The sequence below is a fragment of the Oryzias latipes genome, chromosome 24 (genome assembly GCF_002234675.1).
Source record: "Oryzias latipes chromosome 24, ASM223467v1".
NCBI classification, from domain to species: domain Eukaryota; kingdom Metazoa; phylum Chordata; class Actinopteri; order Beloniformes; family Adrianichthyidae; genus Oryzias; species Oryzias latipes.
In genome coordinates this window covers 12,016,557-12,043,368 of record NC_019882.2, presented here as the reverse complement: position 1 = coordinate 12,043,368, position 26,812 = coordinate 12,016,557, and the positions used below count along the sequence as shown (strand labels likewise).

The window sequence follows — 26,812 nt, the reverse complement described above, 5'->3', positions numbered from 1 at the left end:
TGCCCTCATGACCTCCAGGCCCAATGGGGGAACCTGACAGGACAGAGGCAAGGAGGTGAAATGTGGAGGTCATAAATACTGGGAGAACCAGAACCAATCAGGTCCTGGTTTATCCATTTGATGATAATTGTTGGAATGCAAGAGTGAGGACCCAAGACCCATCTAGGTTTTTGGACTGTCCAGTTCAGATGTGATTCATCACAGGGCTCTAAAATGACTAGAAGTGTAGATTTCAAGCAGCCCCCCTATACAAGTTGTATTTAGCGCTTTTCTACCTTACTAGAAAGCTGAAAAGCGCTATGTAGTCACAGTCCCCTTTACACACACAGACAGATGATGACTCCGCTGACTTACACTAGTTCCAAGCTATAACCACCAGGAACATAATGGGGTGCAGTATTCTAAGGAAACTTTGACAAATGGACGCGCAAGGGGCAAAACCAAAACCTGCAATCTTCTGATGAGAGGCTGACTGCTGTACCTTTTCACCACAGCCGCCCCACAACATAACCAAGAAAACTTGATCAGTAAAAGATTCTCCCATATTCATTGGAAACAACCAAATGCAAAGAGTTTGAAAGAGTAGAGATACATATTGTTTATATTGCAATCCATTGATAATACAGTCTGTCCACTCAAAGTTCATGTTTGACCAGAACCAGGTGGTCAAACACTCCCGAGGTCAAGAAAAATTGCAGACCTGAGGTAAACTGTTGTGTCCATAGGACCTTAAAAAAGTCCCGCTAAAAGTACTGTAGATGACCTAAGTCATCAAACCTGGGCTCACGTGTGCTCTGGATGCTTCTCTAAGAGGACAGTTCAACCCGGTTTCAACAAACAGAAAAAATTGAAGAACTTTGGTCGGGGGAACAATCTATTCCCATAGCAAAGCAAAACTGAAGATGAGATCTCGTTTCTGTCACATTTACGTCTCCTAGACATAAATGAGAACTGTTTGAGACTAAACTGCTTTTCTCATTCTTCTCAAACATTTCTCCTGAGAAATAAGTCTCACAGTGAGCACTGTTTGAGATCTCAAAATTCTCTCACAACTGTCTCTTCTCCAGATCTCAATTGAGAGAAAAATGAGCCATATTATGTTGCGCTCAAGTTTGTCTCAATTTGATATCCTTACTTCAAATCCCTATCTCAGTTACGTCTCAGTGAAAGACATAAATGGTTCTGTCTCTCGTTGCTCAATAACTTAGATCTTGTTTTAGCCTATTTTTTTATTGTCTCAGCAAAAAGAAAAATGAGAGTAGTACAAGCCCTAAAATGAGTCTCATGATGACACCATTACAGTTCATCTCGAGAAAATATTTTTTATTTTATTTATGTTCAACTTAAAAAAGTTGTTTATTGCTTACATATTTATATAACTTAATTACAATTTCAAGAAAAAAAAGTTAAATCATTAAGACGGTCATGTCCTCAAAAGACATATTTTTGAAACTTTTTAAAAAACATGAAATTTCAAGACAACGTTGCAGTGTCGATTTAATAAACTTTTTTTTGACTGCTTAGATAAACATAAATGAACAAGAATGTATGTTGGGTTAATGGTGCTAGGTTTAGTTAAACACAAACACGCATGCACTGGCACACATGCATACACTCATAAGTGCATATACGCACACTTATATGTTGGTGGGTATAAAACATTTAACACATTGATGTCTGAACTAAATAAAGGACATTTGGGATCATATTTGGATCACCTTAAAGTGAACAAAAAATAGATCTTACATTTGAAACAAATAAAATACACAAATAAAAATAATCAAAGAAATAAATCAACTTTAGGGTGGTACAGATTTATGGGGTTCAGTTTGAGTTACTTTATCTTTGTCTTTAAAAATCCCCCTTCATGCAGCCTTACAAGCTGAAAATATTTTCTGTTTTCTTGATTTTAGTCTGCATCATATTGAACTAACAGAAGCCTGGAGTAACCCGATTTGAATTTTAAACTGTATCACAGCCTCACTTGACACAGATTTCTGATTGGTTGATCACGGTGGGAGGGAAAACTCTGTGGTTGACGTCACCAACGGGCCGGAATCTGCAAGCGGGAGAAGTGCAGAGAACGAGAGACTTTTGACGACCGTTTGTCGTATTTTTTCTGCGTTTTAACAATCCGTGGGATGAATCTCCAACATTTTTTTTGCTTGTCTGGAAAAGATTCAAATAAAATCTTTGAAGTTTGCACGGTAAGTTTGCGATTTCTTTCCTCCAACTCTGAACTCAGTTGAATGCTAAAGGTGTTTAAGCTAGCTCTGCCAGTAATGCAGACGTCTGGGCTACTCGCGGTGGCTTTGGCTGTATAAGTAATTATTAAATTTTATAAAGGTTTACTTGTGCTTTTTGTAATAAAAAATAGAGACATTGAAGAGTTATTTGCAGTGCAGAGTTTACAGGAATGAGCCTCGATATTTTTCCAAAGGCGTGAGTGCTAAGTAACTGTTGGAAGACATTTTGCTCTTCATTAAGTTAAGGGTCTGCAGGGTTCATCCCATTCACAGTGTGACGACACCACAGACCATTTCCATTATTGCAAACTTCAAAATGTGCAGTTTCACTGTATGTTCAATTTTTACGCTGTATAAGCTTTTATCTTGTTTAAAAGATCATCTTGCAGACGTTTGGCCTGGCATGTCATCTTTTGAAACTGGTTATGGACATGTGTTTAAATAAAGTCATCATTAACTGCTCACATGTCTAGAAAGCATAATCTGAAAATTTAAGTATGCATATTAGGGAAACATGTTCTCAGCCCTCTGTCAGTGGTGGAGATGTTTAGAGAGTACAGATGTAGCTAAGCCAACAAATGTCAACACTGATATGTACGAGGATTTTAGTGAATCATAAATCATATTTAAAAACCTTTCCAGATCTTACTTTGTGCTGTATAAAATGTGTGTACATCATGTTTTTTTCCCCCTCTCTGCTTCAAGGTGATCTAAATTCTACACGTGAAAATGAGTGAATCAGAACCCATGTTCCTCCACACTGCCATTATGGAGGTCCTACCAGAGCCACAAAAGACATCCTGGAAGAACACTTGCAGTCCATTGGAATAAATGGAGTTGTATGAGGATCTACGATTCATAGAAGAGGCTGACTTGCTGCCAGCTTTGAGACCTGTTCAAGCCCGGATACGTCTTGCTTTCTGGAAATTGAAATGTGAGTGTCAAACATTACAAATGAGTTTTTGTAATGCACGGAAGTGGATATGAATATGAATGGTAACACACTGACAGTACAGTATAAACTTAATACACTTATACTGTTTGTTTGTTTGTTTTTTGTTGCAGACCAAACGCCAGAGAACAGCACATCATCATCTGTTGAGACCTCACCAACACAATCATCATCACTTTTGTTATAGTCACCGAGAAGTTTGTCATCCACATCTTCCAGAAGCCAAGGACTGTACATACATTGACTGGGAGGACAGCTTTGAAATTCCATGGAGTAAGTTTTCTGAGGAATTTGTGCAGTCTTTGGAGAGTCTTTGGAAAGAGACCTGGCCCAAGACTAAGGAAGGAAATGGTTTGCACTCTTTTTGCAGAAATGATGAAAGCAAGACGTTTTTCCAAACTCTAAAAGGCTGCAGATGATGCAGGGAGAGCAGAGTGGCTGCTCAGAAGAGATGAGATGTTAAAGAGATGCGCTTTCTTCTGCTCTGCTACTTTAATGAGGAGGATGCCATGTTCTTGTAGAAGATGCAGACGAGGTCCAGCTGCAGCAGGTGCCGTTGACTCCAACTGTTATTAGTTTCCAGTGTTAAATTATTCTAAAGGTTTTGTCTTTGTACACTGTACATGAGTGACATGTTTACTTTATCCATTGTTCTGTCTTTAGGACAGTCTTGCTTTTCCCCAAGGAGGTTCATGCTGAGTTGGAACCGCTCCATCGTACACAACAACATTGCAGCACTGTGCCTGATGTTCAGAAGCTACTTCTGCTTTAACAGTCATTATCCAACTGAGCTGGCTTCAACCCTGGAGTTTCTGCAAAGGTACATATTCATGAGTGCTGTCATGCGATTCATTTTTGGGTGTGGTTAGTTAATCATGACCTGCAGTTAATTATTCTAATTAATCTTTTATTAATCTAACTCAGGGCTGCTCATCCCTGGTCCTTGAGATCTACCAGCCTGCTTGTTTTCCAACTCTCCCTGAATTGCTTGCTGCTGATTACCTGGACCAGGTGTGTTCATCCAGTCAGAATGTGGAGACGTCTGGTTGAGCTGATCAACAGCTAGCAGGGCTTGGAGATCTAGAAAACAGGCAGGGTGATGGATCCCAAGGACCAGGAATGAGCAGCCCTGGCTAACCTAAAATTTAGCTTTGAAAATCCTTATTTTGGGGTAATTTGATTTAAATAGCAAGATTGTGTCACATTAAAAGAAATAAAATACAATTTAAAGGGTGGCTTTATGAAGTTTTCTAAGTATAACAGACTTTTTTCCAATCTTTACTTTTGTACCACTAAGGGATAATTCTTCAGTCTCAAACAGAACAAAGACCTAAGCCAAAGTGCTCTCATTTAAAAAACTAATGGAAATATTCTGAACAATCCAAAAAATATTGACCACAAAATTCTTAATCATAGCATAATATATATTCGTTGAAATATCTTATTCCACAGTTTGCCGTCTGACACGATCAGCCCTCAGCGTCCCAATGAAGACATGGGTATTATTTTTCCCTTAAGAGCCAACCATGCAAAATGTGACTTTTGATCATTTCTTAAATGTTTGATCTGGACTGTATCATGAAAAATGAAATGAAACAGATTTGAACCTTATTTGTTAAATAGTTAATGCCCATAGTATGCTGCATTTCAATTCTTTTAACTGAAACAGATGTCCTCTCTAGCGACGTGTGGCTGCTTTTAGGGATGACAGAAACGTAATCTTATGGTAGCATTATGCAGCTGCTTTTATAAAACTACAGTTTGCTTCTAGCTTGAAGTGTTATCTTTGTTTGTTATGTGCGGTCTATTATCAATTTACTCATGCCAGATTTTAATGTTCTTGTCTTACAGCTGATGTCCTGAGATGTGCCACTCTACCTGGTTGGGAACAAATTGAAGAGGCCAAGCTCAAGAAAGCCGTTGTCAGCAAATGTAGGGCAGAGCAGGTTCTAAGGCAACTGCTATGATCTACAGTATGCGGACTGGTTTCTCTTCCATCTTTTTTCTTATTTTTAATCTTAATTTGGTTCTCAAATTGGTTCATGGATTTGATAGTCTGCAAGTTTCAGAGAATGTTTTTATGTTTGTTTTTATAATGTTGTTTTTTTTCAGTGTGTTGTTTAAAATCTGGAAGTATTCATGACCAGCATGTCAACCAGATTGAGTATGCCACGGTTCATGTACTTAATGCATTTAATATTTTAAAAACTGTCTAATACTGCTACCACAATTCAAATGCTGTACTGATGATGGTGCTGCCCAAATAAAGTGTAAAGCATTTACATTTCTAGTATTGTTTTTACTGTTACTGTATATCAGTGGTCTCCCATCCTGGTCCTTGAAGGTCACTGTTCTGGATGTTTTAGCTGTTTTCCTGCTCTAACAGATCTGCTGCAGTGGTTGAATTGCCTCCTCAAGTTCTGCAGGAGGTGGTTAATCACCTGTTGATTCACATCTGGGGAGCAAAGAAACATCTAAACCCTACAGGATGGTGGCCCTTGAGGACCAGGATTGGCGACCACTGCTATAAAAATAAATTCTCTTTTCTTTCTCAAATATATCTCAAATATCATTCTCATTAACGGCTTTGGTTAGACATTCAAGAGAAATGATTAAGACATGAAAGAGACATCAGACAGACAACGATGAGATCTCTTTTAGGACTCATTCTTCTCAGATTTGTCTCATGAGCGTCTTAGGTTCGTCTCTCCCACTTCTTAATTATTGCTCAAACCGTTATCTCAACTCAACCTCATTTGTCTCAGTGATGTCTTTTCTCATTATAGCTTAACTCTTGCTCCTAAGGGACCCTTAGGAGCAAGAGTTAAGAAGCATATGATCACAGAATGATACGAATATGAGACGCTCAAACTGATCTCAAGAGACGAGATCAAGCAACATATGAGCAACAGATTTTTCCTATGGGATTAGAAAGTCTGATGGGAAATGATGCTCAACAAACAAAACTGAACTCGCTTATCTGCATTTATCTTATTTTTTGTTTGGCCTGGCATCAGCAGAAGTAAAATATTTACATAACATGTTCTTTTAATGAACCAATCAATTAACATAGATTGGGTGAACTTTCGATGAATCATTAACATAGGGGGTTGTTCTAACAGAACCTTTCCAAGGTCCATTTTCCAGCATGTATAAAGTGTCTCTCCGTATCATGCCAACAGCTGTTGGTCTGTTTCGCCTCCAGCAGAAATCATGACCAAGTGGTTTCTTGTGGCGTTGCTTGCCTTGGTTGGAGCTCAGAGTCCATCAGACAATGAGGTGGCGGAGCTGACGACCAGAGTGGAGCAGCTGACAGCCAGGGTGGAGCAGTTGAAGAGAGAGAGAGGTCAGTCTGCCGCTTCCCACCCATCACCTGCTGTTTAGGTGGCTGTGTTTGTGCCAGATAGTGTTTTTACCTTCATGTTTTCATGGCCCTTAAAGTTAAAGAAGTTTGAAAAGCTCAAGGGTCAGAATACATGAGGGCATCAAGTAGTTTATGGTTGTTTGTTGACCAAATATGTTACTCATGATAGAAAATCTTCCATCTGCATCACGTCTGACTGGAAAATCATGTTTCACCGATTATTCACAAGAATTTTGTCGACCAAAAGTCTTCAATCTGCTATTTGACAGATGCTGCTCTAAACATCTCTCTGACCTGTGGTGCATTTTCCATTGATGACAATCTGCTGCAGCAGCTGACAGCTAAGGTGGAGAGGTTAGAGAGAGAAAGAAAATTTAGAGGTGGGTCTGCTGAATTCCACCCATATGCTGTGGTTCTATCACATCTCTTGGTAATCTCAGCTTCCTGCCTCTAATGAAAGCCTCTTCCTGCGGAGAGACCTCGGGTAGCTTTCTCCGCTGCACTTATTGACTCTCGTAACTGGACCAGCTTTGGGCCGTATACTGATGACGAAACCCTGAAATTGAAAAAGGTGATAACCAACATCGGCGGAGGATATAACCCAGAAACAGGTACAACTCAAAAAAGACATTTGTGTAAGTTTGTTCACCCTTGTAAAAAACAATCCATAAATCAATTTTCTAAATCTACTCCATCCCTGTCGGAGTCACAGGGTTGCTGCAGCCTATATTAAGCCACACCTTAATATAGGTCACACCTCATAAAAAAAGTAGTGAAGTGAAGCCGTAAGGTAAAACAGGTCAAAAAGACAAATTGAGCAGGTGTTTAGGGCCCCTTACATCAAAAGGAGATCTTATGCAAATAAAAATGTATTTGCATGAAATAAGTCCAAAATCTTTGCTGTTTAGACTTGCCTGAAAAAATCTTGCATGTGCTAAATGTCATCTGTCTTTTGAATCCATTGGATCTCTTTCAAGCTACGGGCTATAGTTGCGCGTTCAAGAAAGCGCTACAGGCGGTTTTCATTGTAATTGGCAGTGAAAACAGTCACAGTCCCATTCCTCTACACACACACATTTACACACTGATGGCATATCTGCTGCCGGCCTTTAACTACCAATGTAGGAGCAATGTGAGGTTGCTCAAGGTCACTTTAACACATGGCTGGAACCAAACCTTCAGAATTCCTATCATAGGTTGACCACTCTACCTCTGCACCACAGCTGTTCTGATATGTGAATTAAACGAGGAGTAATTTGGGGTTTGACTAGAGTCTGCCACTTGTCCCCTCCAACCACAGGTTGGTTCACAGCTCCTGTGGGCGGACTCTACTACTTCCGGGTCACCGGGCACGTCGGAGACAGTGATTATCTGAACGCAGGGGTGAAGAAGAACCGTGAAAACCTAATCGCAATCCACCATAAGAGTAAAAATACCAGAGGCAGCGCCTCCAACGCGATGATCCTGGAACTGGAACAGGATGATTTTGTTTTCTTTCAACTGTGGCGTGAACGTGGCCTGACCATCGGGGATCAGGGCGGAATCACCACCTTCACAGGATTCCTGGTATCTCCCGTGTAAACGGGGCTCAAAAGCATCCTGATGCTGCACCGATGCTCGACTTCTGCAAAACCCATCAGATGTGTAGCCATTTGGGCAAATCATTGTTGAAAACTTAAAAAAAAAACTACTACGCCTGGTTTTTAGTTTTTACTTCTTAAGACCCAAACTGTCTCACAAAATGCAGAAGGAGGAGCTAAAATTATGTTTTTGATCTCACACATTGAAATGAAACAGTCTTGGAAATGTTAACCAATAAAAAGGAAAAGTATCATCTTCTCTTTGTCCTCTGTGTCTTTGATTGAACTCTTTGCTGTCTTTGTTTTTGAAGGTCCTTGCTTTTACCACGAAAAAGGTTTGATTTTTGGTTTGTCAGAGAACATTAGAAGCATCAGTTGCCTCAAAGCGGAGCCATTGTCTAATCCATCACATGTTAATCTGGGCAGAGAAAAGCGACTCGAACAGTAATCTGTAAAGACGATGTGTTTAAAGACATCATCATTAGGTCTTGGTGATTTCTCGAAGTCTGGAATTAAAACTAGGAAGAAATATATTTTAGTTTCATTGTTTTTGCCCTGCAGCATCGGGTCACCACCTCTAATGAAGACAGGGATTATTTGGAAGCTCGAGTTCCATCAGTTTAATGATATTTCCAACTCACTGCGGATCTGCTAGTTTAATCCCATCTGATAGGATCTGCATCATGCGTCACCTCCTAAACTCACTCTTTCTATTGATTAAAATGGTGATAATCTCCTCCTGTCAGAACAGGAAGTGAGCCTCTTTAGTAAAAAACCTTTAAATGTGAGACTCGTCTTTAAATTAATGTGTAAATGAACTTGAAAGCGTTGGGATTATGAAAAAAAAAAGTGTGTTATTCTTCTAATTTGGACCAGGTTTTCTGCATTTGCCCCCCCCCACTACTGCACACTTATTTGATAAGACTCAACATAGAAAGTGCAATTCCCATATTAAATACTGCTCATTTTTATGGCTTTAAAATCTGCCACAATAAAAACAAGTTTACAATTGAGAAATTTACTTTTTCAAACAGGTATTAGAATTTTTTAGGAAAAAAAATTGTTTCTAAAAGCTTGTCAAACTAATGTGTCTGTATATTGTCCCAAACCACATATTTGATTGAGTTTAATTAAAGCGAGTTTGTTTGTTTAACAGATTATTATTAAAAAAACCAAAGGTAAACTTCTGAAACACAAGATAAAGGGATTAAACACTGTTGGGTTTTATTTTGAAGTTGGCAATTTGCATTCAACAGTTTGAGGCTCTCTTGTGGATAGTTTGTAAAATGCAGTCTGGAGTTTTATCTGCATTACTTTCTATAGAATGCAGTGATATGTGAATCTGACATTTTGGCAGATTAACTTGCTTCTTTTTTCTTCAAAAGGGAAAAAGAAAAAAAAAGATGTGACTTAAAATTCGAATTAATTTTTTGTTTTATTTTTCCCCACTGAATTCTTTACTGATAAATCCCAATTCATTAAACCCTTTAAAAAGATGCAAGTATACAGCCAATCTTTCATTTTTATGACGGCATATAAACAGTTCTGAACAATAATTCTTCTAAATTAAACAATATTTAAGATAAAAATATAAATATATTTAAATAAATTGTGGAAAAAGAGAAAGATGTGAGCCATTTTAAAGGTTACACTGACAGGAAGAGCAACAGAAAAAAAATCTGTGATTTAAAAAAAACAGTAAGCCAAACAAACTGAAAATCATTTGGTTTATTAGGAGTTTGCACACAGCAGAGCAATGAATTTAATTAAAGCAAGACGCTGAACCAAAGCTGCCAGAAGATACAACAGAAATACAACCATGTGATGCTCTACAGTCTTAAGGATGCTCAAACTTTCAGATTCAGAACCCGGTGGCAGATGGACTCCTGGATCTCCAAAATCAAGTTCTTCTGTTGGTTTAAACCACACCTGAAGTTCAAGTTTGACCTCTACTGTCACACGGTTCAGACCACATGAAAAAAAAAAACAAAAAAAAACAGGAGTTTGTTTGGAAAACAGCTGATTGTCCAGCAGCTTTATGTGGACATAGGTTTAAATAAGGTGGCCATCGTGGCTCCGCCCTTCACATCTGATGTCAAAGGTTCAAGATCTAATCCAGCGAGGCTTTGACTCTGATCTGGAACGGGTCTCTAACTCACAACTAGTTTAAATAGTTTACAAAGTAATAAAAAAAAATTGAAAGCAGAACTGAACCAGTTCAACCTGCAAGTGCTAAATTACCCAGAATACCGTAGTTTCTTTGTAGCACCTGAGTGAAAAGAGGTGTTGGGGGGAGGGGGGTGTTGTGGGTCATGACCTCTGTTCGGGGGATAAAAAACATCCTGGTGGACAGACGCCGCCTCCCAGACTGTGCGTTTCAATGGCAGCGCCGCTGTCCTAAAGACTGAGCTCAGATCTGCTTTGCAGCTGAAACTTCCTGTACGCCAAGACAGGAAATCCACAAAAGAGCAGACTTTCAAAGTAAAACGCAAAGTGCAAACTCCTTACATCACATGAACTCAGTTTAACAAGTGCTGCTGAATGAACAGGTCTGTTTCTGAAGCACCTCTGTTTGGAGGATGAACATGAAGCAACACCTCACTTCTTGGCATCTTTCACACCTGCCTCAGCTTCGATCGTACAGTTCTCAGTGCAGCGCATCCTTGTTAGTTTGTCTTTGTTCCGTCTGGACTGGGTGACGTTAGGATTCCTGATTGGGCTAACCTCAGTTTGTAACATGACCCCTAAACAACTCGTTTGGCTTGATGTGAACCGCTTAGGCTCCACAGGAACCAACGCCATCAGATCAGCTGTAGCCGGTTCCCATGGTTACTTCAGGGTTTTGGGGTACAGCCGATGAGCTGCAGTGACTCGTAAGGCATCATAGAACCACCGAGGAGTTGAAGCGAGCAGCTGAGTTCAGCACATCGGCGACATATTCCAACCAAGTAGTGTTTTCCTTCTGGATGTCACCTGCGCTCGCTTGCCCCTCCCCCCTGCATTACACATCACTGCCATTGAGACAAAGTGTGAGAATAAAGGCACCAATCACAGCGAGCTGAACCGGCAAGACGGGAGCAGTGGACCTAAATAAGCTGTGAACGTTTTTTTCTTGGAAGGGAACCGTTTTCACCCCAAGTTAATGAACTTATGTATGCTCCGCCCACTTACTTCCAGGAGATGATTACTAGCCCCACTGCTTGTAGTGTGAACACCTGTTCAGGCTATACATGGAATTCAAAGTGCAGATCAGTTTGTCTTTTTCTTTTTGGTGTTCAAGTGCATATTTGTTCTCACATTTATGGCTTTCAGTAACAAACGAGGAAACGCTCGAGGCCTGTTTGGATGCTCTATAGTCTCTTGGTGTGCTTGGAGTTGTAGTGGCTCCTCATGTCTTTACGGAGCCGGAATTTCTCTCCGCAGACGCCGCAGATGTACAGGTGGACATCCATGTGTTTCTCCAGCTGCTCCCCGCCCGGGAAGATCTGGAAGCACACCTGGCAGATGGTCTCGCCGGCCGACAGGTGCGAGATCATGTGTCGGACGTGGTCGTGCTTGAGGAAGGTGCCCTGATCGCAGAGCGGACACACGTAGCGCGCCATTCCTTTGTGCATGTCGGTGTGCAGGCGGAGCTGGCGCTCTCGCAGGAACTGCTTGCCGCAGGTCTGGCAGGTGAACTGCTTCTCCTTGGTGTGGACGGTGTAGTGCTCCCGCAGGTGGCAGCGCTGGTAGAAGCCTTTTCCGCAGATGCTGCAGAAATGTTTCCGCCGGTGGTCGGGCTCGCCGCCCTCGTCCAACGCCACGGGGCGGTACAGGTCCTGGTCGTGGCAGGACAGAGCGTGCTCTAGGGCCAGGGTTTCGTTCTGGAATGGGAGGCCGCAGTGAGGGCAGGCCAGGTCTGTCACCTCCAGGAGTCCCTCTTCCATCCCCTGAGGTTCACCCAACAGGGACACATCGTCGTCTCCGTGAGAGTCTGAGTCGCCGCCGTGGGACTCGCCACAGCGCTCTGCGTGCTCCTGCAGCTGCCGGCCTTTGATCAGCACCTGGCCGCAACGCCCGCAGGCGCATATATGGCCCATGTGGTTGGACAGGTAGTGGCCTGACTTGTCCTCCTCGGTTAACAGAGTCCCACACAATTCACAGGGAGCGCGGTCAGCTTCCTGTTTCTCGTCTTTGACCTTTCGCCGCTTTGTGAGGATTCCCTCGTCATTGCTGCTCGACAGGTGGCCCTCCAGCAGCTCGCCGCTGCTCTCCAAACCCGACACTCCGGGCTCGGGCTCCTGGTCGGATCCCATGTGCTCCCTAAGCGAGTCTTTATAAGTGGTAGCACCTGATCGCGGTTTACAATCTCTGATTTCACCGACTTGGATCATCTCGATCTCAGGGAACACGCTTTCTTCTGGCTCCGTCTTGATGTTCTGGGTTGAGCCTGGTTCACCAGCCGTCTCAGCTGCCACCAACCTGACAGAGAGGTCAGAGTCTCCCTTGGTTTCGGGCCAGTAGTCCTCTCCTTTACAGACCACCCGGTGCTCCTCCGTGCTCTCTGAGGCGGAGCTCTCCGCTTTACTGGAGTCATTGTCCCCCTCCATGTTGCCCCTGGGTGGGTGGAAGGCCTTCCGGTTGGTGCAGGTGAGGATGTGTTCAATTAACAGCTTTTCACAGCTGAAGACGAAGCCGCAGTCGTCGCAGGTGTAGGTGCGGCCGAACCGGGGCCGTTCCTTCAGAGCCGAGCTCCGCCCGCCTGATCTTTTCCTCAGGTCACACGGCTGCTCAGCCGTCACATCAGCGGCAGGTGGAGCCACTATCAGAGGGGTGGTGGTCACATCGTCTGACCCTCCTGGCCTGCTGTCAGCTGCTGGTGCGAATGGACGTCCACCAGCACCGCCGCTCACTGCTTTTGCCGTTTGCTCTCCTTCTGGGGGAGCAGGCCGCTGCTGCTCGTACATCCGCACTCCGAACATCATCTTCCCACCACAGACCCCAGTCGAGGAGCTGGAGGAGGAAGAGGATAAAGAGGATGAAGAAGATGGGGTGAGGTTGGAGCTCCGGATGTCTCTGAGGTCCTCCAGTGAATCCGGGATGTAGTACATCTGCAGGTACACCATGGAGGCCTTCAGCTCCTCGAACTCGTAGCTCCCCACAACGATGCGGCCGAGGTACATAAGCTGCAGGATGAGGTCGAAGCACTCGGCGCTTATCTGCATGTTACTCAGATCCAGGCGACCCGCCCCCTGCTGGTCCCGGATGAACATCATCCTGAAGTAGGAGCTGCAGGCCGCCAGGACGGCCTTGTGCGCCCTGAAGTAAATGTCCCCGATGGCGATGAGGCAGTCGCAGAGGAAGCCCCACTCACGCTGGTTGTTGAGCTGCTGGAGGACGTGGTCGCTGTGGCTTGGCCTCGCCATCGCCCTTCTGAAAAACAGAGACAGAGTCAGCCTCTTCTAAAAATGTTCAACTACAATGGCTGACAATTTCATAAACAGCTGCCCGCTTTGTCTCAATACATTAATATAACTTCAAATAAACTACTTAAAATGTTTCTACACTCAGTAAATGTTGGCTTTATTCTGTGCTTCAAACAGAAAAAACACTTTCCTCATAGGATAGAATTCAACTTTATTGATCCCAGAAAAGGAAAATTACCCTTTTACCTTAGCTCTAATAAAAACAGCAGATAGATAATAGATAAAACTAAAAACTAAGGAAACAAGCATGCAAAACTTAAGAGAGGAAGGTGGAGTGAAAGAGGAAAAAAAGACAAAGATTGGGTCAGAAAGATAAGTCTACTTAAAGAAAAAGGAACTGGCAGTTTTTTTCAAAAAACATTGAACAGTTTTTTTTTCTTTTTACTCTAATCGAAATAGAGTAAATCCTGAGAATATTTGACGAAAATGTGTAAATGTAAGATCTTTTATTTTAATAAAATGTAAAGGATCTCTTTGTCTTCTCAAGAGCAGACACCACTTCGTGGAGCGAAGAGATTAAAAAACGCGCCGTTTCACCCAACAGTTCAATGTAAGCCTGAACACATAAGGTGTGGTAAGCCCAGCGTTGTGACTAACTCAACAAAAAAGTAATGGATTACTTACCATAACTAAATACATTTTTGATTCAACAAAGCCGTGTCAGGAATTACTAACTCATTTTTAATCATATTTTACTACATACATACTCAAAAGCTTGTTTTACACCAGGCTAACCAACAAAAATATTGTTGTTCAAAGCAGTAAGAACACATTAGTGCCCTTCTTTTTCCGCTTGTGGCTTTTTTTTGATTAACTAGGCTTAAATATGGAGCAAAAGTTCCGATTAAGTTTCATAAAACCCCTTTTTGTTTATTTTTGGTGTTCCCAAATGTGCCCTAGTCCTGTTGGTGTGTGCTAACAATTTCAGTCATTTTGTCCTGCTTTTATTAGACAATATTACCATTTGGGCCTCTGTTTGTGTTTACTTTTTTTCAAAGTAGATAATATAGTCCCCCGATTTATGGATTTAAGGGACTAAAGCTGAGGGTTAGCCTCATAGTGGTTGCCCCCCTACTTAACCAAAAATGATAGTGGTAATTTAAAACAAAATTAATCTGAAAGTAAAATGCTTTGTCACTATAATGTAACGTCTACTTCCGCAGGTACAGAGAGTAACTTCAAAGTAACGCAGGGGTCGTGTAAAGTCTCTTAAGTTAAAACATCCCAGTTGAAGGTTGTCTGGTTTCTGGGTGAGTAAACCCTGTAAATGGGGTCAATGGGAAGTCCTTTCGTAAAAGTTCTCAGGTGTCAATCAATGTTTTATCAAGTCTACAGTAAAGAAGCCTGACCTGTGCTAGCATCCGGTTCCGTACTGACGCCCCCACCCCTGTCCCTAGTCGCCCCCGCCTTGCACCGCTAAAGCCCCCCCCGGAACCGTGGAACACTTCAGAGGCGCTCAAACCGTCACCGACTGGGGGGGAGAGAGAGACATGTCGTGTTCAGGCACGCAGCAGGGAGAGGCCGGCTGCGGCCAAAATGGAGCCTACTGTTAGCTCTATCAACACCACCATAAGCAGGGCTGACCAAACAGGAAAAGAAAAGTACACTTTCATAATAAAACAAAGTGGTTCATATATTTTAAAACGTTGTGGTGTGCTTTGGTTAAGTGGACAGGAACTTTTTACAAAAAGAGTAATAACTTGAAAATACATATAACCTACATAGAAATCGTAATTTTATGGCTAAGTAATGTGATAGCATTTAGGCAGTGAATTTTATTTTGAAAGTCTTAAACGGATGAAACTCAAACGCGCGTCAATGGCCACGCTTTTAGAGCCACATCTCCTCCGCAAACAGCCCGCCACCCCCGCATTGCCATAGCTCTTGCCCCGGCTGCACCAGAGGAGCAGGCCGCGAGGATTTTTCTTTTCTCTTTTCTTGGAGCTCTCGCAGCGATGCGGCTTGAAAGGTTGCGGACAAACACACCTACTCACCGTGGGAACCCGAGGCCTGCTGCTGCTGTCGGCGGCAGAGAGCAGATGTTCCCGGCACGCCGGAGATTTCCCCCCCGGACGGGTTGGGGAGTTCAGACAGAGAACCGAGATGTAGCGAGACAGCCTCACTTGCCTCTGCCCTTGCAGGATCAAAGAACTTCCGCACAGACCGCTGCTCCGTCAATTCCCCCCTACAAAATAAAACACTTCCTTTCAGATACAGTTCCACCGAAGTAAAACTGGATTCATATCTGCAAATAATGTAATAATATCGATAAAAAAATGATTATCTTCTTTATAAATAACAGTTGCAAAATTGACAAAGATAACTAACAAAATGTTCATGCTAAAAATGAAATTATTTTTGTTTATTTCACTGACACATGCACAAAACGTATACAGATAATTAAATAAATAGTATTAAAGATAATGAAAACAGTGTTTATAGAAAAACTGAGTTATTTATATTTAAAGTAAATGCAATATGCACTTTATTTTTCTGCAGTCTTCTATTACATCAAAACTATTCCAGAGTTAGAATAAAACTTTAACAGCTCTCATAAAATGTTTGATTTTTTAAAAAAAAAACAATAATTGTTTGTTTAATTGTATTAATGGTATGTATCATCTCAGGAATTTGTCCTGTCATTTCCTCTGGATATTTATAAGCTAGATTGTATTTTATTTTGTAAACAGTCTTCCGGAAGCGACACATGCTGTTTTCTGTCTAGCTTGATGCGAGGTTAAATCGGGCTAACCGGATACACCCATTTTACAATAAACAATGAAGAGCACTCACTCTGTTTGTTTTTCAAAAACTGAAACAGAGTTGCGTCTTAAATGTTTAATTAAGTGACAAGACGTCTCACTCTGCTTATTATTTATTTATTTTATTTTTAATTTTTTGCAGAAGAGTTCAAAAAAACCGAATTACATACTAATAACAATAATTTTAGAACTTGCTTTATTCATTTATTAAATGTTTGTTTGTCTGTGTATTTTCAAATTTAGCAATTTGAAAGTCAAGTTAGAATGCGTAAAATACAGGCGCTTCTGCTCATACCAATAAAGTACAGTATTTTATGTATTAATAATGATTTTTTGTAGCATTTGTTAGGTTAAATCGATAGGGTGGAAAGAGTTGTTGCTCTGAAAAGGCGAGAAGGTTACTCTGATCTATAGACGTTGAGACACACACAAAAATAGACAAATTAATGCATAAATACTTTCAGAACAAAAACGGTGGGGAAAACAAAAATTTGCCTTTTGATATTAACAAAAAAAAATTTCTTTGCAGCTTATTGAAAGCTTTGCATTTTTTCTCTGCAAGCAAAGATACATTTCTGAATTTGCTTTAAAGATGTTTTGTTTCAATGTTTTGGCATTGAAAACGAGTCTAATTTAAAACGTGTACTTTCCTCTAAGTCATCGAGGTTGTATGCACTGATTATATAATTCCTTTGTTTATGCATAGTTTTTTTTTATAGATTTTCTATGTCTTCATATGACACTTTAAAAAAAAATATTATTTGGAATTTAATCTTTTACCGCGAGATCACGTGATCTGGCCCTTTGACCCATTCTCTCGCGATAGGTGGAAGCGGCTCTCGGCGAGACCGTGTCTGCATCGACAAATCGGCTCCCGAAGACAATCTGCTCGTTTCCGAGGTAAGAGGGGATGATTAACGGCGCGCGTGCACGATCCGCACGGACAGAGGGCGTGTTTGCAAACGCGAATGCGCTCACGAGCGCGAGTGTGCGGACGCGAAAGGGATGAGGGCGTGAGTGTTTATATGCATGTGGATGAGAGTGACGAAGGATGGATGGATGGATGAAAGGATGGATGAATGGCTGGATGGAGGAATCTGCAGTCTGTCGGGCTCGAGGCAGCGTGCTCGTGCAGAAATGTTGCGGGGGGGCACAGCGGTCCAGGTTCATGGGTAAAACGCCCTCCTCCTGATTGTCTCCTCCCCTCCTCCTCTTCCTTCTGACCTTCAGTATGATCAGAGGTCACATTCTAAAAGGTATTCAGAGTTCTGTTTTTCACACCTGAGTTCAGGCCTGAGGTGGAAGACCTGAAATGTATTCTGTGATGTCAGAGGGTGCAAGCATCCTAGAGACAGACAGTTGCCAGGTGTACAGGTGGAGCTTGAGCATCTCATCACAGACACTCCAGGCAATTTGGGCTTTTTATTTTCAAAAACAAAGTGCCATGGAACTGAAATATTTAGACTTTCATGTGGCAGCATAACCAGAACAACGATCTGCAGAATTGCCGTTCCAGGTTTGGCCGGATGGTTCCAGGACTGAGCAGGGTTGGTGTATGTTTGTGTTTCAGACGGGTCATGGAGGTGTCGTCTCACAGCCTCTTCCTGCTGCAGCAGCTCAACGTGCAAAGAGAGTTTGGCTTTCTTTGTGACTGTACCGTTGCCATCGGAAACGTCTACTTCAAAGCTCATCGAGCTGTGCTGGCCGCCTTTTCCAACTACTTCAAAATGATCTTCATCCATCAGTCCAGGTGAGAACATTTCCATTTTCTCAATAGTTAAAACTAATTTGGTAAAAGACACCTAAGTTACAGGGACATGGTCCTTGATTTTAATAGCAGGACTGTAACCATATTTGTTTTGGAATTGGTCGATGATACATTTTTGCATTTTTGCAGAATATGATGAGATGGGGGCTCAATTTTAGTTTTAGATGCCCATAAACATCCTATTTGAAGCTACGCACACACCGGGCTTGTGACGCGTGTTCAAGAATCTGCCAAACCCGGATTTAAAATGTGCATTTAGCTCATGATGTTCACACTGGACAGGCAGGGAGCCAACGGAAGTCATGTGACCACATGTGTTCATTGATATATGCTGTCATTGGTTCTTTTTGATCTCCAACACCGGATGTTCGTTTTTTGTCCTCAGTGAGTGCATAAAGATTCAACCCACCGACATCCAGCCGGACGTTTTCAGCTATCTCCTACACATCATGTACACAGGCATGTGTCCCAAACAGCCTGTAGACCAGAGCCGGCTCCAAGAGGGCATCAAGTTCCTCCACGCCTACCAGCTGTGCCGGAAACCCGGTGAGGCCACCGCAGATGCTGCTGCAGATGCAGTCCGCATGTCAAATCTGTACGGCATCCAGATATCCTCCCAGCTAGCCAACAAGGGGGTGCCAGGAGTTCCCAAGGCAACGACGGTGTCCCGCGGCACCCCTGAGGATGGAAGTTCCATGGACCGTGGGGTAAGGTCCCATTCGCAGCTGTCGCTCGCCGTTGGACTGGAAGGGGTTCATTCTGACCCGCAGGCGCTGCGGAACATCTGCTCCGTGGCTTCTGGAGACGACTCGGACATCTCGGCTCGCATCAAGCAGGAATGTGTGGAGGAGGAAGACGGCGAGGGAAGAGAAGGTACTGTTGTGGGTTCTCCGGGTCAAGGGTGTAGTCCAAGCCAGGGGCCCCTCGCTGAACCCAAAGAGCACGCACTCGTCTTGCTATGTCCTCGATGTGGGGAGCGCTGTTCATCCCCAGAAGGCCTGCAGGAGCATCTGTTTAGCCATGCCCTCAACCCCGCCCGTCTAATAGAGGGGCTTTCACAGGGTGGAGAGCTGGACGCTGGTGTGGAGGAAGGTCCTCCTGGGGCCCAGGAGCAGCTGGATGCAGGGTGTCTGGAGGAGGCGCTCAGGCAAAGCCAGGCACTCGCCAACCAACTGGCAGCGGAGTTGAGAAGGAGCCGGGGGGGAGGAGGTAGTAACAGCCCCGCCCCCACCACTCTGCACTCACGTAAACGGAAGATTGCCTGCGCCGTCTGCAGCTTGCGCTTCACCCACAAGAGCCAGCTGCAGGAGCACATGTACACCCACACCGGCAAGCCCGGACGTTACCACCGCTACGGCCGCCTCTGCAGCCAGCTGTTCCAGAGCTCCACCCACTTCTGTGAGGGTGGGACAGACGCGGGGGGAGCCTCGGCACTCTCTGAGGACGCCAACAGGGATGCTCAGGACAACGGCAGCTCCTGCTACTCACTGGACTCGGAGGTCTCCCAGGAGAGCGTGGATGGCGTTCCTGTTGAGTGATGGCGCCCAACGGTGACAAGACTGTTTGGATGTTTGTTTTCTAATGGCTCTGTACCTGTGCAGGTGTGTGATGTGAGTCAATCATGTGGTCATGGTGTTGGTTGGACTCTGAAGAGCCTCGAGGATTGGCGGAGTGGGTCTAGGTCGTGTTTTGCGCTTCTGGACCATCAATCTTAAATGGGAAAACACCATCAGACTCTCTGATTCTTTGGTTTTCATTAACGTGTGGGAACAGGAAGTGGCACACACGTTGTGATTCCGCACTAGTGGTTATGTGGAGGACAAAGGCGAGCCGTTGGACTTCGGTGCCGTCAGACGCAGTAGTGCCTTGGCGTTGCGTCTGACAGTCGTTCTCCTTTAGAGCTTCTTGACAATCCGCAGCTCTGTCTGCCAGCAATTCCTTTCAGATGCAGTTTAAACTGAGACAAAAATCGACAAATGTCGGCTTTCTGCTTCATTTCAGATTTACAGAATCATCCTCGCCCATCATGAGCTTCAAGCACCGACCTGAAAAAAAACACATTTTAGAATTATTTTTTTTTGTCTCTATACGACCAACTTTTTTTAAGCAAGAGAACTCAAAAGGCGAATAAAAGACAAAGCTTTTTTTTAACAGATCAAAGTGAGAAATGACGTGTTTTCGTTGGGATTAAGGGAGATAAGACTGAGCAGAAAATGTCAAACAGTGTTTCCTGATGGAGGCAGGAACAGATGAAGGAAAGTTCCTCACCTCAAAAAGAAGATGAACCGCTCTTTTCATGGCTCATTCATCGTTTTCTCTGTTAGCTTTACATACACGGTTGAGTAAAAAAAGGAATAAGTAAACATGTGTGATGTCCTTTCAAAATAAGAGTTTTTTTTTTAGAGAAACAGAGAAGTTTACTGTGACTATTTTGTTCCTCTTTAGTCGTTTTATTTCTGTGTATTTTCCTTTATTTGTTCTCAGTCTTTCTCATTTCCTGTTATTTTGTTTTAATTCCAATTTTCCTTTTTTCGTTCTGTTGTTTTTGAGTTTGTAGTCCATATTTTCTCACATATTTTTCATATCCTGTCTTCGTTTACTCCTCTCTTTCTTCCTCTTTTTTTTTTCTTTCATATCTCGGGAAGCTTTCAAATTTGCTATATGAGAAATGTTTACATTACTGGAGAAATATGTTATATTTTTACCATAATATTTTTGTGAAATTCTTTTTCTCTTAAGTATTTATTTATTTATTTGTTTTTATTTTTAGTTTGATGACTTGTCATCCCGCATTAGTCTGAGGAGGGTGAAATGATTGACTTATCAACGGAAAAAGTGTACTTTATACCAACAAATGTCAAATTCCTGGAAACACATGATCAGCATTTACTGAGAGGATTTCCAGCTGAAGGTCCATCGATTACTGATCGCTGAGCGAGTGAATGTTTTGATCGTCTGTGTTTTTGCTGTAAAAAAAAAAGATTTTTTTGTATATAGTTGTTTATTGTTGATGGAAGTTTCACTTTTTGTAAATAAATGTCTTTTTCCACCAGACCTATGACTGCTCTTTAAGCACATCGCAACAAACTCCTTTCAAATCCCATATTAAACTCCATCATAAACTACAGTCCCCATAATCTGTTCCTCTCCATGGCTACAGACAGACAAAAATGTAGATATAGTTTAATTATACATTATAAAGCAGAGAGGATTTTCAAATGGATATTCATAGTGCCAGTTCAAAACCGATGTCTCATTAAGTTAATCTAATTTGTTGTAATCTAATACATTTTTAATATTTATGATAATTTAAATCTGATTCAGTCCAAATAAAACATAATTAAAAGAAAGCTGGATTATTTACCCAAATCCTAAAATGTCTACCTGAGTTTTTGTTTCTAATCATCTTTAAACTGACTTGTTGGTTTTATGTAAACATTAAAACATCTGTCAAATTCTATGAATTAAAGTCTTATTTTTTAACATTAATGAACTAAACTAGTTTTGCTGAAGCAACATTTTCAAAGTTAATTTTTTTTTACATTTAGATAATGCATCTTTTTTGATAAATAACATCACCTTAGAAAAGTTATTCATAAAATGTAAAGGTGGACACTTACACTTATACAAATATTAGTTTTGATTGCAGTAAAGTTTTTTATTCATTTATTTGTTTTTGTTGTTTGTTTTTCCCCCCAAAATTCATCATTGAATAAGAAATTATGGGGAGATATAAAAATCATTAAAGAGAAATCAGTCAAAGAAATGTTAAAACCTTGAACTACCTTTGACTTGTTCTTGTCATATAACATTTCGGTTTTACAGTGATTTGTTCGACCAACCTAGAACACCAGGAAGCACACTAACAGATGCTTTTCTTGCCTTTTTTGTCAGGATTTTTTGTTAAATTTGATCTTAGTTCTTGTGATGTGTTTCTGTCATGTTCCTGTTTCTCCATTAACTACTTGTTTTTTCTCTGGTTGTTTTATTATTCAATTGTGATTTGATTTAGGTGTACTTGTAATTATTTTGGACTTTTGATCTAGTGTTCCAATTAGAACACTCTGTTTTTGTGTGTGTTTTTGTGTGTGTTTTTGTGTGTGTGTTCTCCCTCTGAGATGATCTCCAGCGAGGGTGACGTGTCGCACGTCACACACTTGTGGACGCTTGTGAGTCTCGCGGATAATATGGCAATAAATTCTGACAGGGGCCCATCAGAGGAAATGAAATCTTACCTACCCCTTGGGGGAAACTTCACCCCCCCCCCCCACCATCTCACTGGAGAAACAATTTATGTGAAACAAAAGGCCAATCAGAGCAGTTGCCATGGAAACTGGTGCTGTGCAGCAGCAGAGCAGGGGCGAGCTTGGTGGCAAGCGTCGCAGAAACCGATCGCTTCAGCCGGATGGAGCCAGGTGAGCCGGCTATCCCTCCACTTTGATCTTTCACTTGTTGATGCCTTAATTGTGCGCGTTTGATGACATCACAGCCTTTGATTCCATCCGAATCAGCCCAGAAGAGGCTCACCGTAAACTTTGGCGACATCTGATCAGATGTCATTGGAAGGCTCTGATCAGCTCTCCCTCCGTGGCGATCTGCTGACGTCTCATTTGAACCAGCCGGGTTAAATGCAGGTGAGTGAGCTGGACGATCCTCTGACAGGTCAATGTTTTTTAGTTCCATACATTGATTAAGCAGTGATGATGCTGAAGGAAGCTGGAGATGAACTGTGAACTTCATGAGAGCTTTCACCACCTTGACTTTCCCTCTATTTATAGACAGCTTGTGAAGAAGAGGCCATAATTAATGCCTCCATCTGTTAGAGCGACTGTCATCACCATGATATTAATAGAGAAGCAAGTCGGTCTGAGAGGCTTTTTTTAATTACTCTTCTCTGTCTGTTAGAAACCCTGGTATGGATAACTAATCAGGTCGGGATATTCAGGGACTTGATGTTCCTATGGTTTGACGTCATTTCATCTTTCGATGCTGCACGAAACGCCCCTGGATCATTTATTTACCTCAACTTTCCAGTTACTTTTATTTTAATTATTGATCACCTAAAAATCTAAGAGGTTGAATGACATCAGGTCCTGAAGTTGCACAGATGCAAATGTCTTGCTCCTAGCATTTTATTTCCTCCATTCTCATGAATATCCATGGTTTGTTTGGGTGTCTGCAGGTTCTCGGGTGGTTCGTCTGCAGAGAAGGCATTACACGATAGCCAAAACACCTGTAGCAAGAAACAAAACCCTTTTAGTACTTCTAGAAGAATGGCAAAGGAAGACAAAGATGACATTCAGCCAAGCGAGACAGTTGTAAAGAAGGGGGCAACCGGTCTGCTAAGGCTGTTTCAGGGGAGGAGCAGGAGGAACGAAGACGAGGACGTAAAACAAGAGAAACTGGACAACAGAGATGAAACCTCCATAACCGCTTTATCTGTTGCTGGACAGTTGGAGCCAACCAGTAGGGGGCAACGTGAAGATCCCGGTGAGGATGACAGCACCAAGAGCCGGATGAGGCATCGGTGGTGTCATCGATTTTCCTCGGTGGTAGTTTGCATGCGAAGGGACCAGGGTAGTTTAAAGAAGCCACAAGAGGAGCTAAAAACAGCTTCACTCATTGAGGTGGAAGGAGACCATCGTGTGGTTTTCAAAGTCAATAAGAAGTTTAACGTGAGGACAAAGTTCAGCAGGTTCTTGACCTCAAACATCTCTTGCCGATCTGCTAAACGGGCTGGAGACAGGAAGGGCAGCGAAGCTTTACAAAACCTCCCAGGAAAACTGAGTAGGTTCTTTGTGATTAAAAAAAAGACACGTTCCATCACACAGGAAAATGCAGAGAACAAAAGGGTGGAGGAGGATCCAGTTGGTTTTGATGTTCAAGCAGATGAATCCATTGAACTGCAAGCAGCACCAGTCTCACCAAAGAGCTTTGAAGATGAGACAAGTAGGACATTCCAAACGGGTCTCCCAGAAGTTGAGAACCTCACCAACAACCGTGTTTCAGTCCAGGTTGAGTCACCAGAAGTAGACCTTTGTGATTCTGTCAAAGTCATGGTAGACTTTGGCGATCAGCAATCCTCTCAGCAAAAGATCAATCAAGGCAACTCCTTGTCCCTTCAGTCTTCCATCAACGGACCCTCAATTCGGATTGAGCTCTGTCCACCAGTCCAACAGGATGAAGAAGAGGAGGAGTGTTGGGCAAGCGGCCCTTACAGCACTCATGTTCTCCATTTGCCGGGCTTCAACCCCAGTGAGCGGCAGCTCCATCACACGGCATGCTCGCTGGTCCAGACCGCAATGACTGCTGCCATGGATCAACTAACCAAAGAGCAGCAATTGGGCTGCATCAACTGAGAGGAAGGTAATGTTTCCTGGTCTGATAATACCAAGGACCCTCTGGAATAGAAGTTCAGGATCAAGTCAGAAGGTCCAGAGAGTCAATAAAGTTGATTTTCTTTAATTGTTTTAAAATAGGTCTATAAAAGAGAATGTTTGAAGTTCATGCCTCCAAAAAAAGAAGAACAAAAGATGGAAAAACAGAAATGGTTCTAAAACTGGTTAACTCTTTTAACACCCCAGCTTCAGTTCCAGTGTTGACATTTTTTGACTACCATAATTCTTTGACCGTTTATGCAATTAACATGATTCCAGTGAATTATGAAGCAGAGAAAAGCAGCTTTGTGCCGTTACACAACACTTTACGTTAGTAATGTGTAACACATCGGGGAAAAGCACAAATATGAAAAGGCGCTGCACTCCCTGTCAGAATCAGCTGATTCACGTTGACCGCGCAAACGGTTGAAGAGTCACGATAAGGCAAGGAGACTGTTTTATTTAGGTGTTGTTGGCGACATCTCCAGTGTTAAAGGATTAAACTGCTTGACACCGTTACATCAAAATATGCTAGCTTTCCCAAGTATACTAAACGAATTAGTAAATATTCATCTGTAAAATAAACATTAAATCACAAAATCTCTATCATTGAAAACTACCTTTTATTTCAAAGACTCTACTGTAAATATTTTGATGAATTATGATGGTAGCAACAGTGTACCTCCAAGAGTCACATCAATAGAACTTTACATTTAAGTTGGAACCATTGACTTTATGTGAGAACTGGATTGAGTGACCCCTCCCCCCTGGCGTTCCAGACAGGAAGTACCTGCTGGCTCCAAGAAACCAAAATCCCATAGACTTCTAGTTGAAATAAACAGCTGTTACTCGGTTGATATATCTTTCAGAACAACAATTATTGGTTTGTTACCTTCTTTCATGATATTTCTTTGTTATCACAAGTTATTCAATTAATAAACTGGCAGTTTATTAATTGGCAATCAGATGCCTCAATAAAAGTATGTGGTCCCTGCTCGCCCCCATGTCCAAAGGTCAAAACTTTTGAATGACAGATCTCTTGTAGCCCACTTCTAAGTGGCAGGGGTGTGGATTTCCAACAAGCTCACTCCTGGTTGGTGAGAGTGACTGCCATAGAATTTCTGACTTAGACCAACTTGGACCAATAACTGCTTACTGATGATTTCTGGTTCCAAACACGTTAACATCCCTGTCGCCAAAAAACAACTGACTGAATTGACCTAATTTGGTTGGAGTCAGAAGTAAGCCATTTTTAAAATGTGATGTCACACTCACTCGATCCACTTCCCATATACAGTGAATGGTTTAACCCTATTCTCTACCTCTTTTTTGAATGTTAACATGTAAGAGTGTCCCACATTTGATCTGTATGAAGCAGGGATGCTACACAGCCTTTACAAATGACTGCATGTGAAGGTCGGGACAAACCAATGTGTAAAATACCTTTTTTCTGATTTTCTTACTTGGAACATTAATGATCTATAATTGCATTCTTTGTGCTGTTACACATGTTCCTTTGATCTATAGAACACTTTGTAACACTGGCCAACAGAACCTTTCTATTTCTCTGCATGGGTTTTCTTACATCTTTCTTTTAAATTAACATCTGCAAGCTCTTCTGTACTTTTGAATTCTTTTTTGTGAAAACATTTAATCCTGTGTTTTATCAGTAAAAATGGAGCACAGGTAACTGCACACCCTGGTTGATTTACTAATTTCTCTACCAACTAGCCTTTCATGTTTCAGCCTAAGTATAGGGACAAGTGCAGGAGGACGGCTAGGGGGTGGACTTGAGATTTAGCTTGAAGTGATGATTGTGGTTATCTGTCTAGATCTCGTTAGAGGAGGAAGTTGTGTGTTTCTCAAAATTATCTCCTTCCTTTGGAAACCAGCTTCCTGTTCTTCTTCCCTTTTTTATTATACTATTTTATTTTATTGTTTCAACAAGTGCTCAAATGACAGAAAATTGGACAATGTTGTTGAGTGTGTGTATTTTTACAGCTTGTGAGCAAACCGTTCCTGTTTTGAACACTAGGTAACTGAGTCTGTGTACAAACTTTATTGTACGTACAACAGAATACAACGGGTAACTTGTCAGTTTGTCCCATTTTTTTATCCGTGGCTGTCAATAAAGATATTATATAAATTATGTGAAGGCATGTCGACATCTCTCCTTAAAAAATAAAACCCTGTTTTGCAAATGCAAACCCAGTCCACAGTTACACCAGTGGTTGAAAGCCCAATATTAAAGACATTTACGGTATTCTAAAAAGAGCATTTCTAGCCCTGAATTTTTTT

General features: G+C 42.1%; 5 protein-coding genes and 1 long non-coding RNA gene across 11 annotated transcripts in view; 4 read left to right on the top strand and 2 right to left on the bottom strand.

The window, feature by feature from the left end:
• The window catches only part of LOC105357177, a 302,080-nt gene that overhangs the window by 117,566 nt on the left and 157,702 nt on the right, over window positions 1-26,812 (bottom strand). The gene's annotated exons all lie outside the window — the stretch shown is intronic.
• On the top strand, window positions 1,942-5,482 carry LOC105354697. Its single transcript, XR_002872860.1, has 6 exons — window positions 1,942-2,207; window positions 2,952-3,180; window positions 3,312-3,471; window positions 3,569-3,748; window positions 3,862-4,018; window positions 5,050-5,482. It is a non-coding gene; the product is annotated as an uncharacterized LOC105354697 (long non-coding RNA).
• LOC101156863 (complement C1q subcomponent subunit B-like) lies at window positions 6,369-8,396 on the top strand. The gene is made up of 4 exons (XM_011491728.2): window positions 6,369-6,544; window positions 6,832-6,942; window positions 7,036-7,173; window positions 7,863-8,396. Exons 1-4 carry the CDS (start codon window positions 6,412-6,414, stop codon window positions 8,141-8,143), a joined length of 663 nt encoding a protein of 220 aa, XP_011490030.1. The 5' UTR covers window positions 6,369-6,411; the 3' UTR covers window positions 8,144-8,396.
• zbtb1 (zinc finger and BTB domain containing 1) lies at window positions 9,853-15,796 on the bottom strand. Of its 3 annotated transcripts, none has more exons than XM_011491725.3 (2): window positions 15,594-15,796; window positions 9,853-13,554 (listed from the first exon to the last, which is right to left on the bottom strand). In XM_011491725.3, the coding sequence occupies exon 2, from the start codon at window positions 13,545-13,547 to the stop codon at window positions 11,493-11,495; it is 2,055 nt and encodes a 684-aa protein (XP_011490027.1). In that variant the 5' UTR covers window positions 13,548-13,554; window positions 15,594-15,796; the 3' UTR covers window positions 9,853-11,492. The 3 variants fall into 3 exon arrangements, with proteins under 3 accessions (XP_011490027.1, XP_004083849.1, XP_011490029.1); XM_004083801.4 differs by having other exon boundaries at window positions 15,602-15,794; XM_011491727.3 differs by lacking the exon at window positions 15,594-15,796 and adding an exon at window positions 14,957-15,206.
• Window positions 16,943-21,191, top strand: zbtb25 (zinc finger and BTB domain containing 25). 2 transcript variants are annotated; one of them, XM_020714792.2, is made up of 3 exons: window positions 16,943-17,269; window positions 17,940-18,119; window positions 18,523-21,191. In XM_020714792.2, exons 2-3 carry the CDS (start codon window positions 17,947-17,949, stop codon window positions 19,673-19,675), a joined length of 1,326 nt encoding a protein of 441 aa, XP_020570451.1. In that variant the 5' UTR covers window positions 16,943-17,269; window positions 17,940-17,946; the 3' UTR covers window positions 19,676-21,191. The 2 variants fall into 2 exon arrangements, with proteins under 2 accessions (XP_020570451.1, XP_004083848.1); XM_004083800.4 differs by lacking the exon at window positions 16,943-17,269 and adding an exon at window positions 17,282-17,625.
• On the top strand, window positions 22,342-26,663 carry LOC110017755. 2 transcript variants are annotated; one of them, XM_020714794.2, is made up of 3 exons: window positions 22,342-22,552; window positions 22,649-22,771; window positions 23,320-26,663. In XM_020714794.2, the coding sequence occupies exon 3, from the start codon at window positions 23,411-23,413 to the stop codon at window positions 24,494-24,496; it is 1,086 nt and encodes a 361-aa protein (XP_020570453.1). In that variant the 5' UTR covers window positions 22,342-22,552; window positions 22,649-22,771; window positions 23,320-23,410; the 3' UTR covers window positions 24,497-26,663. The 2 variants fall into 2 exon arrangements, with proteins under 2 accessions (XP_020570453.1, XP_020570452.1); XM_020714793.2 differs by having other exon boundaries at window positions 22,627-22,771.

Excerpts from the sequence above, each read along its gene's own strand:
- zbtb25 (XM_020714792.2), top strand. The coding sequence starts at position 17,947 with ATGGAGGTGTCGTCTCACAGCCTCTTCCTGCTGCAGCAGCTCAACGTG. Across the intron at positions 18,120-18,522 it reads ATCTTCATCCATCAGTCCAG|TGAGTGCATAAAGATTCAAC; the intron begins GTGAGAACATTT and ends TTTTGTCCTCAG.
- zbtb1 (XM_011491725.3), bottom strand. The coding sequence starts at position 13,547 with ATGGCGAGGCCAAGCCACAGCGACCACGTCCTCCAGCAGCTCAACAAC.
- LOC101156863 (XM_011491728.2), top strand. The coding sequence starts at position 6,412 with ATGACCAAGTGGTTTCTTGTGGCGTTGCTTGCCTTGGTTGGAGCTCAG. Across the intron at positions 6,545-6,831 it reads GCAGTTGAAGAGAGAGAGAG|ATGCTGCTCTAAACATCTCT; the intron begins GTCAGTCTGCCG and ends GCTATTTGACAG. Across the intron at positions 7,174-7,862 it reads AGGATATAACCCAGAAACAG|GTTGGTTCACAGCTCCTGTG; the intron begins GTACAACTCAAA and ends CTCCAACCACAG.
- LOC110017755 (XM_020714794.2), top strand. The coding sequence starts at position 23,411 with ATGGCAAAGGAAGACAAAGATGACATTCAGCCAAGCGAGACAGTTGTA.